The sequence below is a fragment of the Nelumbo lutea genome, chromosome 8 (assembly GCF_056320005.1).
Source record: "Nelumbo lutea isolate HS-2025 chromosome 8, American lotus-T2T, whole genome shotgun sequence".
Taxonomy (NCBI): Eukaryota; Viridiplantae; Streptophyta; class Magnoliopsida; order Proteales; family Nelumbonaceae; genus Nelumbo; species Nelumbo lutea.
The window spans coordinates 54,942,751-54,954,684 of NC_142691.1; the positions used below are offsets into that span (position 1 = coordinate 54,942,751).

The following is an 11,934-nucleotide window of genomic DNA, read 5'->3' on the forward strand; positions in this document are numbered from 1 at the left end:
TGCCTTAAAGTCAATTAAATAAGAAGGTTTGTCTTAGTCTTGTAATTTTCAAATGTTATAAAAACAATTAAAAATTGAAAATTTTATTACATATAGTAGTAGTCATGCAATTTTCAAATAAGATAGGGACAATTACAAGCCAGTCATATAGATTTACATTTTTTTTTTGATAAAATAGATTTACACGGTATAGCCTGCTTGAAAACTGTTGACATTTTACTTAAGACATTCAAAATTAATTGACTAATCTTGAAGCAAGAGTTCAATGGTGCGTAATTCTGATACCAGTAATATTGAATGGATATTAACAAAAAGAAAATTACTGAACTATTAAAAAGTAAAACTGTCGATTAATTAAGACGAGTAGTCACAAGAGAATTTTATAAGGCTTTAGAAACGTCTAAAATTCACATAGTTTGGGTCTGGCATTGTCCAACTCCAACAGAATGGTAATGGATTACACAGTTCAAGGATCCAAGAAAAAAAAATTAACAGCCACAATTACCACAAGAACACATGATTCTCTAATAGTTCTGGTGCTCAATCGGGTTTCCTCCTCTCACTCCCGTTTTCTAGCGCCAGGTGCGGTATCATGTCTCTCAACTGCGCCCGCTGCCTGCCTCCTCTAGTCTTCTTGCGCTTCAATCTCTCACACATGAAGGCCTTCTCAAGCTGCTGAACCCTCTGCGTCAACGAGTTCATTAGCCGGCTCTGCTCAGCGTTTCTCTCAAATAGCTCCGTCATCAACTCCATCAACCTGCCATTATCTTCAATCATCCTTTCCATCATTTTTCTGTTGCTAACATTCTCTTCCCTATTTTCCTTCTCGTCTATAGTCACACAACCTTCCGACTTCGCTTCATATTGCTGGATTTCCATGTCATTCACTTCCTTCTCTGTCCTTCCTTCTTTACCTTCTTTGATCAAGCTCTCGTGAGATTTCTCAGAAGATTCCTTCGGCTTCTCTGTTTCTATGGTTTCTTCAGTTACATCTCCACCTGCTAAAGGTGTTGGGTAAATATCTTGTAGGGTTTCTACTGAACCAGAACCAGAAGTTTCTCTTTCAGCATCTTGGGTTTCAACTTGGGCATCACAATTCTCTTCCGGTCCAACTCGCAATGCTAAAGTTTGGATTGTATCTTCCGATTGTTGTTCACGGTCCGCTGAATAAATCATATATGAATCCCCTATTTCTAGGGTTTGATCATTAGAATTGCACAAGATTCTGCTATCGTATAAAGAACTAGCAGGATGCTCGATTTCTAGGGCTTGAGAAACAGTGGGTTCACATCGGTCACAAGAATCGGTTGATTCTCTGAGGTCCAGAGATCGATCACCATCGCCAGCAAAAGTTTCGGATGTACCTGAAGAACCGACGCCGTCGTCCCCTCCTAGAATCTGACCATTGGAGCCAACACCATCCACCACAGTGGCAGCCTGATCACGGGCAACAATGGCATCCACCTTCTCCTGCAAGGCAATAGCCTTTCTGATAACCTTTTTCCGGCATTCCCTAACCCCAGAATAAACGCCTCGAACTGAATCCAACCGAAAAAGCAAAGCCATTAGAGTCTCGTTCACTCTCAACCGCTCTTTCGCATCCGTACGAATTAAATCCACCGTCTTCCTTCTCGAAATCCGTTGTTCAATTTCATCTACCTCTTTCTTAATCTCAACAATTTTCTTCACGCTCTTTCTAATTAAGAATCCCTGAAAACACTTCTGAATCTTCAAAGCAGCAGCCGGTCGTTTCTCCTCCGACACAAAGCATATCGGAATAGAGATGACGTTCGTAGACGGGGACTTCATGTGATGCGAGACGGGGATGATGCGGAGATTGGGCGAGCAGTAGCGAGGGTGAGTTGAGCTCCAGTAGTTCCTAAAGAAGGGGTTCTCCATTAATGATTGATTGATTGTTGAAAGAAATTGAATTGGGAAGTGAGATCCAAAGAAGAGATTTCGCGAGTGCTTTGAACGCTATTGTTTCGTTAATCGTTAATGGAATATCCATTCATCAGACCATCTATTTATAAGAAGCGTATGACATGAGGGGGAGGATTCTGCAAATTTCATTTGGGTTTGGGGGCCGAGAAATATGTAGAAGCATGTGGATGATTCTAGGAGGAAGTGGGAATTATTAATTTTGATGTCGAACGTTCTAGAAATTTTAATTCGGTGCTTCTTCATTCAAATTCAAAGGGAAATAAATGCCTTTTATGCCGTACGTAGTACGTGGAATTTTATGTTTATGATACGAGAATAGAATGAGATGCGACCAGATAGGCAGTTGGAGCCGAGAAGCATCTAGAATCTGACGCTCGAGGTTTTTTAAGGAGATCTGATGATGGGGATATTTGGACCGTGGCCGTTCTAAACAATGCGATGCTACGTCTAATCCACCTAGCCATTTCAACAAATGCCCGTTGCATGAAATATCAAATTTGGTGTTCATGCATCAATGAATCATAAATTAATTCGATTATTATCTTAGACATAAAAAATTTGGAAGCACAACTAGATCAATTTAATCTTTCCAAAACTCGAAATGTCTTCATTTTTCACAATTCATAGGATAAATAAAAACATTGATCAAACATCATCTACAGATTTGGAAAAACTATAACTTAATTAATATCAATTTTCATGACTAAACTCCAAAGATCCACTGTTTATCAAGCCAACTCCCTTGCAAATGACCCTGATATATGCGATATTCAAACTCAAACTTCTCAAAATCAAATGCAACACACCCATCACCTTAAGATCACTAGGAAGCAATCAACTAGTGAATCCCACCGAAAATTTACAATAATCAACCACAAAAACTCCTTATTTTGATGTCCTTGAACGATTACTAAGATCGACCATATCTTTCTCAGATCAGAACCATCCATTTGACTCCTCTCCTTAATCCATGCCTACCCACCAAATTGTAACTCAAAATTCACCCTTTTGACCAATCATCAAGCTTAGATCCAATTTTAGCAAATCTCATTAATTTGATTTTACCATCCATCTTCCCAACTTCATATGACCAATCAGACCTTAACATTGTGTTTGGAGACCCAAGAAACCTCAGCACGTCAAATTTCATGACCGCTGAAAAAGTAAGATTCCATTTCAAGCCTTCTCGTTAGTTGATAAACAATTAGCTAAAACCTAGACCTAAACCAAATTAGTCAATCTACACCTCTGATCAAAGATCCACCACTTTCATTAGACTCGAGACATTCAAAAGTTCCAACCTACCAAATTTTATCCCCAAAATTCTCTGTTGAATCCTAGGCATTGTAGCTGAACCTTAGATTTTAAACTCATTTCCTCCATTTTCAAGCGGAAGTTGTTGCAGTTAGAAACACTCCCTAGCTCAAGAACCCATTTAAACTTCATTTTATCTCATCTCTAGCTGTTGGAAAACCTTTAACAAGGTACATACAAAAGATAAGTCTTTTTTAGTTTTTCTAGGTTGCTCGAGGTTCTGAAATGTTGGAGAACCATCATTTTCAATTTCTTCTTGATTGAGAATAGAGGTAGAGAGGCGAGTGTCTTAGGAAAATCAGTACCTAAGACCTGATAACATCACCTCAAATTCAGCTATAGGAGAAGTTGAAAGCATGTTCTTCCAGATTTAGGGAATTCCTGCAACCATTTCTGTTTTTCTCCAAAAGAAATTAAAGCTGAATAACTCTCGTATTGGACTGGTAGAGCATCTTGGAGAGAGGGGTGCCTAATACTTTCCCTCTCCCAATCCTTGGGACTTGAAATGTCTTAATCGTGTGTCTTTTCCATGAAAAATGGGATCACTATTAGAGACTTAAATTGAGTTTTTCAAATATAAAAATGAGGGCCCATTTCCTCTAAAAAAAGAGTAGCGACTTCATCTCTTTGAGCTGGCCATGAGCTTGTTGGAATTCACACTCAATGGAGGTTTTTATATTTTACCTTAGAAATTCTAACTTGATACTTCTTCATTTAAAGGGAAATGCTTTTATGCTAGTACGAGAATGTGATATCTGACTAGATAGCTCCCTTTATTGGTATGCATTCCTATCCCATTACCAAAAAAAATGATATACATTCTTATTATGACACTAGGTCTATGAAGTTTGTCATCGAGGTTTCTCACTTGTCAATTTTCATGATATGACCAAAAACATTTTTTGTTTTTGTTTTTTTATGTCAAGAGGCTTTAGTGAAGTGGTGGTAGTTTGACTCTAAAAGTTTGGAGGGGAATGGTGGTTGGAGAAGTTAGTGATTGCTAACAAAGTGTGAAAGGGAGGGAGGGAAAGGAGTGAGAGAAAATTTGGGTTTTCCCTCCCTATAATGGGTTTATTGGTGATGATGGCAGATTTGACCCTCCACCAACATCATGACATGTGGCATCTCAGATTGGTTGGACAACACTCTGGCACCATGAGGGCGATGACTTGCCTTAGTCAAAATGATGGAAACCTAGCTGTCAACCTACTAGAGACCCAACTGGCGACTTACCTCTACCAACTTGATGGAGTCCCAACTAGTGACCTCATACACAACTCAAGCACTTGGATAAGGCAGTTAGGAGCACCTTGTCTAGGGTTGACTTATTGTACCTCGTCCCTATCAGTCCAAGTGGCGACCTGCAAGACGTGCCCACCGACCTCCTCTGGGTGTGCATCCTATTACTCCCGAGTCTTTCAGAAGTTGGCTCCCGAATCGAATGTTTCAGAGGAAACCAAATAAGGCACAAAGCATTTTCTATGTGCGCCACTACCTCTGAGGATTTCGGACTGGCCAACCACATCTTCCCGGAGATCTCAGACGCGGTGCGTGAAGACCATGCCAAACAATGCCTATATAAAGGTATCACTTCCGACCTCAGAAAGTATGCACAACTTAGCTCTCGCAGCTCTCTAACTCTCTAGCATTTTAGCTATCTTTAAAATGTCCACATCGCTGACTTAAGCATCAAAATGCCTACCCCAGGTAAAGCATAGAGATGCACCTTTTCCTTATACCTTCTTCTACCCGTAAGACACCTCTACTGTCAATAGAGCTGTGAGAGAAATCACTACCTCACTCCCTGGGTTTTAAATACTGAGGTCTCCTTGGAATTCATCCACGCAGGTACTTGGGATATTTCTTGACCTTCAAACAAAGAAACACCAAGAAAACTTCGAAAAGCCAATAAATGATCAATGTGCTCTCCACTACATCGTTGATCTGGGAAGGGGGGACTCGTTGGGGCTGGGCATCTTCATTGGCCAAAACTGAGTCTTCAACTGGTACCTCCAAAGGACCTAGAACAGTTTGTTGTTGTTGGTTGGTCAAAAGCAAGATCCACCGAGGTGGGATGAGCCACTGCACCCAGGACATCAACACTTAAGTTTGAAATTCCAAATGAACATTCTTAAATTTGTAATCTTTAGCATTCTACTTTCAGCTCTTGTTTCAAAAGTTCATCAAATGCCAACTTAATGATGAGCAACACTTATATTCCTCGGACCACCACGTTTATTTTTCTAATTCCAACTCATAGTTGGGTTGGAAATGAAACAAATCTTAGTGTTGATTGATCTCTTCTTTTTTATACATAATTGTTTGTAAACATTGGTAGAAGATAGTGATTAAGTGTGGCAAGAAATTAAATGTTAGGTTCAAGAATTGATGTTTCTTTTAATCAAGTAAGATGTGAACCTTCTTGTTTGTTTCTCACATTCACGTTTAATTTCTAATTGCCCATCTGAATCTTAGGCTGTTTTTTGCTGATCTTGATGATTTATTGGTTATTTTATTAGTTCCTTTAGATGTTGCGGCCGTTGCCTTCTTTTGCATGTGTTGTTATCTTCTTGAAATTCATTCTTTGATTTATTTTTGGAAATTCTTGATAGAAAACTCTTCTTAAAATTCTTTTTGCTAAAGTCTATTTTGCTATTTTTGATTGCAATGCAGATTTGAACCTGATAAAAATTTTGCACTTTGTTCAATTTTATTTATATTTGTTTATAATTTTGATTTGCACTCATATCTAATAAAAAATTTCTAGTCTTGTCTCGTTTGCATTTACTGGCAATTAATGCAGATTTTGCATCTCACAATCTGATGCAAAATTTGCACCACCTCTCTCATACTTCAGTGCTCTTTCTTATAGAGCGGGGACCACCATATCATCTTGCTTTTTCCCTCACTCTCAAAGTAATAACCTACTTCCTATCTCTATTCTTTTGCACATAAGGTGGGGACCACATCATTTTACTTCTCACAAAAATAAGGCAAAATCAAATTTGAAGCAATAGTAGTCCAAGAGTTTACACTCATCCTTTTTGCACTCCCATGTATTTATGCTAATGCAAATGAAATTTGCAGTACAACCAAACTAATGCAAATGAAATTTGTAGTGCCCGGTGTCTTTTACTCAGGGAGGGCATTTCGATGGTTAAATCAAGTCAGAAGATGTTTAGGAGTTTTTGAGAAATTGAAAGAGCTTTAGAGTGTTTAATCCGCATACCTTTTCAAGTGGGATCGGGTTCTTTTTATAGGTCCCAAGGGTCAAGGCCTTTAGGGTAACGGGCCTGAACACCCTGCGGAGCTGTTTCCATTTTATCTGGCACGTTAATGTACCAGTTGCGAGATCTTCACAGAGGTTACAGTCTACTTGAGTAAAGTCATGGCGCGCAACACGGTGGACTGTTCTAACGGTTGAGATGTCGGCACATTGCAGGGGGTGGTTAGCAAGCTCTCCCTCGCAAGTCGCCTTGAATCTCTATAGCTCGACTGGCTCCTAGGTTAGCTCACTATAATCTTATGGGATCTATTAGTTCAGTCTTACCAAGGTGGAGGTCGGCTTGGGAAAGGTGCTCTGGTTTACTGACTTCCTGAGGTATCAACTGAAGGCCATGTGTCGTTATTTGACTGAGAAGACCAAATTACTCCTCCTCATCAGTATGTTTGCACGCAAACACGTACATACTACAACTTGTGTGTGTTTTGAAAAATGTTCGAGTTATTCTTTATCATTTATGAACTTACCTCCCTTTTTCTTAGAGTCCATCAAATGAATCTAAGAATACCTCATCATGTAACTTAAATGTTTTTTGAAAGTTCCCGTTGGGGCATGTTTGGGCAACGGTGGTCTTCTTGTTGCATTGGCAATAGGTTTTCTTCATCAGCACTCGGGACCAATCATAGACTCTTACTCATTCTTGTTCAACATTGAACATTTTCGCTTATTTTGTTTGGGCAAAGTGTATTTTCAATTTATCTAATTTTTCTTGCCAACTGGGCATCAGGGCATTTTTTGTCATTTTGCATTTTCCGTTGACAAGATAATGGCAGGACAATAGGGGAGGCCATAAACAGTTTTCAGAAACAGAGAAACTCAGTAAACTTTTCCTAAAATACAGGGGATCTGTAATTTACCCAATCATTTGCATGTATGATATATGTGCTTGTATGGTTGTAGTGGCACCCATTTGTGCATATTTATGTAAATTTGGTAGGTGCAATTTCAACCTGATTTCGTTGTTTGGTTGGGTTGGGTTAGAAACTTAGAATATAGAACCTTGAGTTGAAGATCAGGTTGGCAAGGCTCTGGTGGAAGTTTTAACACATTGGACTAGGGTTTTTGTCAACTATGTCCAACCTGATTTGAGTTGCTTCCTATGGAGTCGCACCATGGTGTCCAGAAATCAAACATGAACCATCATCTATTACCTTGTACTTCATGCTTTTGGTGAATAATATACACATTCTCTATTGATCCAACCCATGATGATAAGCTCTACAAGTGCTATGTTAGAGTTTAAACAACAAACGCTGTCAATGCTAGTTGATGTATATATTTTTGTTCTAAACTTTCAAAACTACAAAACAACCGATCTGAGTTAATGCTCCTCTTTTCTGTCGTTTCATTCTTCTTTAGAATACACAATGTCAATTGGAGTGCTGAAAGTTTGACTACTACTGAAATCAATCTCTCAGTAACAAGTTCTGGAGGTAGCATTTTGATGCGTATTGTTGAATCTTGTCTCTATGAAGCAGAATTCCCATAATGTTTTTAAAAGTCTTGGCTGCTAAAGCTCCCCCAACATTGGCGCTGCAAATTGGGTGTCTGACCCTTCCTAACCTGAGGTTTTGCATGGATTGGGTTTGAATTTTTGGAAAAGTACAGACAAGACCCAATACAGATTTCTGAATTTTATTACAAATCTATAAACATTCAAAATATCAAAAACCCCCATTCTATACACCAATGCCCCATGAATTAGCATCAATTCCAAATTCACCCTGGGCTGAACCATCATTCTCCCTTGAATTTTTGGGATCTGGACCTGGGGTAGAAAAGTTGGGATTCACTAAACTTGGGTTGGGCTTGGTTGATGCCTCAGGTAACCTGAGGCCAACTTGAACTCGGTCTGACCTTACCCAAACCTGCCCAACATTGTATGAAATAGATGTATATATATTCATATTCAGTTATTTAGGTGAGGACTACATTTACCTTTTTTTTTTTCTTTTTTTTTTTCATGGGGTTACCCCTGCCCCTTTCCCTTAACCCACCCACCCCCAATTATAATATCACGCTTAAGGTCAAATTTGAACAAATAGATTCCATTTCCAATTCTATTCAGCCCACAAAAATAGAGTATATGACATGTGAATTAAATAATAATAGGAGAGTAAATCTGGATACACCTGGGATTGGAGACCAAAAGATAACTTAATATGACTGGTTCAATAGTTCTTAACAAGGGAGAAACTGAAGAGAATGCCATTCAAAGAGCTTGGGTAGATTGAGCAAAATGGAGAGATGTATTTGAACTTTTGTGTAATAGGAAAATATTATTTAGATTAAAAGGAAATATTATAAAACAATTGTAAGGTATAAAGCAAAATGTTGGGTAGTCAAGAAATAGCATGTTAAAAAAAATGAGTGACAAAAATGTGAATTTTAAGATGAATAAATTGAAGAATTAGAAAGGATGAGATCAAGAATGAATTCATTCATTGATACCTAAGAGTAACTCCGATAGGTGATAAAACGAGAGAGGGTAGACTAAAATGGTTTCATCATGTATATAGGAAACCACCAACAGCATTGATTAGAAGTGATTAATAAAAAAAATAAATGATATAAAAAGAATTGCAGACATATTTATAAATTATATGTATACTTATTTATTTATAAATATATGTCCTCTGAAATTAAACAAATTTCAAAGGTAGCAGATCATAAGAATATTCTAAATCAATAATTTATACCCACTGTCCAAAATTCCAATTGAGGATAGTTCAATCGAGAAGGGCCCATAAGATTGCTTGAAGACAAATTCCTGTACATAGTGAATGGAAAGTGGTGTGTTATAATGGGAGTATTTTCTGCAACTTACAAACATCCTTTTTTGATAAATGCATGTAACCGAGACTTTAAAGTGTTCAAAAAAAGGTAAAATATAAAATCCTCCCCTTACAAGTACGTCTCCTGTAGTTTTAAAAAAGAACCTACAGTTACCTTTCAAAGTTATGAAATTACCCTTGCAACTTATTATTCAAAAATTTACCCTTCTTGAGTTCAGTAGAGTAATGCTTTTGGAGAGTAAAATTATTTTATTACTCTTTTCAATTTGACAGACATAAGGGTAAAATGAGTAGTTCTGAAAAGAAAATTTAGTGCATTAGTTCAACCTTTTACATTCTAATAATATAAGTTCAAAATTCAAAACTACATGGGATGTTTTTGTGATATACTTGCACTGATATAGATTTAAATGTTCTTTGTTTTTTTTTTTTTTTTTTGGCAAAATAGATTTACATAGACTAGCCTACTTGAGACATTCAGAATTAATTGACTAATCTTGAAGCAAGAGTTCAATGTGCGTAATTCTGATACCAGTAATATTGAATGGATATCAACAAAAAGAAAATTACTTAACGATTAAAAAAGTAAAACTGTCAATTAATTAAGACAAGTAGCCACAAGAGAATCTTTTAAGGCTTTAGAAACGTCTAACAGTCGCATAACTTGTGTCTGGCATTGGCTCTAACTCCAACAGAATGGTAATGGATTACACAGTTCTAAGATCAAAGAAAAAAAAAAAAAAACAGCCAGAACACATAATTCTCTATAATTGATAGTTCTGGTGCTCAATAGGGTTTCCTCTTCTCACTCCCCTGTTTTCTAGTGCCAGGTGCGGTATCATGTCTCTCAACCGCGCCCGCTGCCTGCCTCTTATTGCGCTTCAATCTCTCACACATGAAGACCTTCTCAAGCTGCTGAACCCTCTGCGTCAACGAGTTTATTAGCCGGCTCTGCTCATGGTTTCTCTCATATAGCTCCGTCATCAATTGCATCAACCTGCCATTGTCTTCAATCATCCTTTCCATCAATTTTCTGTTGCTAGCATCCTCTTCCCTATTTTCCTTCTCTTCTGGCTTCGTTTCATATTGCTGGATTTCCATGCCATTCACTTCCTTCTCTGTCCTTCCTTCTTTACCTTCTTTGATCAAGCTATCGTGAGATTTCTCAGATGATTCCTTCGGCTTCTCTGTTTCTGTGGTCTCTTCAGTAACAGCTCCACCTGCTAAAGGTGTTGCGTAAATATCTGGTAGGGTTTCTACTGAACCAGAACCAGAAGCTTCTCTTTCAGCATCTTGGGTTTCAACATGGGCATCACAATTCTCTTCGGGTCCAACTCGCAATGCTAAAGTTTGGATTGTATCTTCCGATTGTTGTTCACGGTCCGCTGAATCAATCATATACGAATCCCCTATTTCTAGGGTTTGATCATTAGAATTGCACGAGATTCTGCTATCATATAAAGAACTACCAGGATGCTCGATTTCTAGGGCTTGAGAAACAGTGGCTTCACATCGGTCAGAAGAATCGGTTGATTCTCTGAGGTCTAGGGATCGATCACCATCGCCAGCAAAAGTTTCGGATATACCTGAAGAAGAATCGACGCCGTCGTCCCCTCCTAGAATCTGACCATCGGAGCCAACACCATCCACCACAGTGGCAGCCTGATTACCGGCGACAATGGCATCCACCTTCTCCTGCAAGGCAATAGCCTTCCTGATAACCTTCTTCCGGCACTCCCTAACCCCAGAATCAACGCCCCGAACTGAATCCAGCCGAAAAAGCAAAGCCATTAGAGTCTCATTCACTCTCAACCGCTCCTTCGCATCCGTGCGAATTAAATCCACCGCCTCCCTCTTCGAAATCCGCTGTTCAACTTCATCTGCCTCTTTCTTAATCTCAACAATTTTTTTCACGCTCTTTCTAACCAAGAATCCTCGGAAACAGCTCTGAATCTTCAAAGCAGCAGCCGGTCGTTTCTCCTTCGATACGAAGCGAATTGGAATAGAGATGACGTTTGTAGACGGGGACTTCATGTGATGCCGAACGGGGATGATGCGGGGATTCGGCGAGTAGTAGCGAGGGTGAGTTGAGCTCCAGTAGTTCCTAAATAAGGGGTTCTCCATTATTGATGGATTGATTGATTGCTGAAAGAAATTGAAGGGAAGTGAGATTCAAAGAAGAGATTTCGCAAGTGCTTCGAACGCTATTGGTTGATTAATCGTTAATGAACTATCCATCCATCTGACCATCTATTTATAGGTGTATGACATGTGGGGGGAGGGGAGGATTCTGCAAGTTTCATTTGGGGGCCGAGAAATATGTAGAAGCATGTGGATGATTCGACTGGGAAGTGGGAATTATGAATTTTGATTTCGAACGTTCTAGAAATTTTAATTCGATGCTTCTTCATTCAAAGGGAAATAAATGTTTATGATACGAGAATAGAATGAGATGCGACCAATACGCAGACGGAGGCGAGAAACATCTAGAATCTGACGCTCGGGGTTTTGCAGGGAGATCTCATTACATTACTACCTGCGACCGTGGTTGAAAAAACACCTCAGCTATTCGTCTGAATCTGGAAGCATGTAGATGAT

At 38.8% G+C, this 11,934-nt stretch overlaps 2 protein-coding genes across 2 annotated transcripts; both read right to left on the bottom strand.

Moving 5' to 3' along the window:
- Window positions 1–540: 540 nt before the first annotated feature.
- Window positions 541–1,899, bottom strand: LOC148844248 (uncharacterized). The gene has a single exon (XM_088959521.1). The coding sequence runs from the start codon at window positions 1,897–1,899 to the stop codon at window positions 541–543; it is 1,359 nt and encodes a 452-aa protein (XP_088815647.1).
- Window positions 1,900–10,122: 8,223 nt separating this feature from the next.
- Window positions 10,123–11,460, bottom strand: LOC148844249 (uncharacterized). Its single transcript, XM_088959522.1, has one exon. It carries the CDS (start codon window positions 11,458–11,460, stop codon window positions 10,123–10,125), a length of 1,338 nt encoding a protein of 445 aa, XP_088815648.1.
- Window positions 11,461–11,934: the final 474 nt, after the last annotated feature.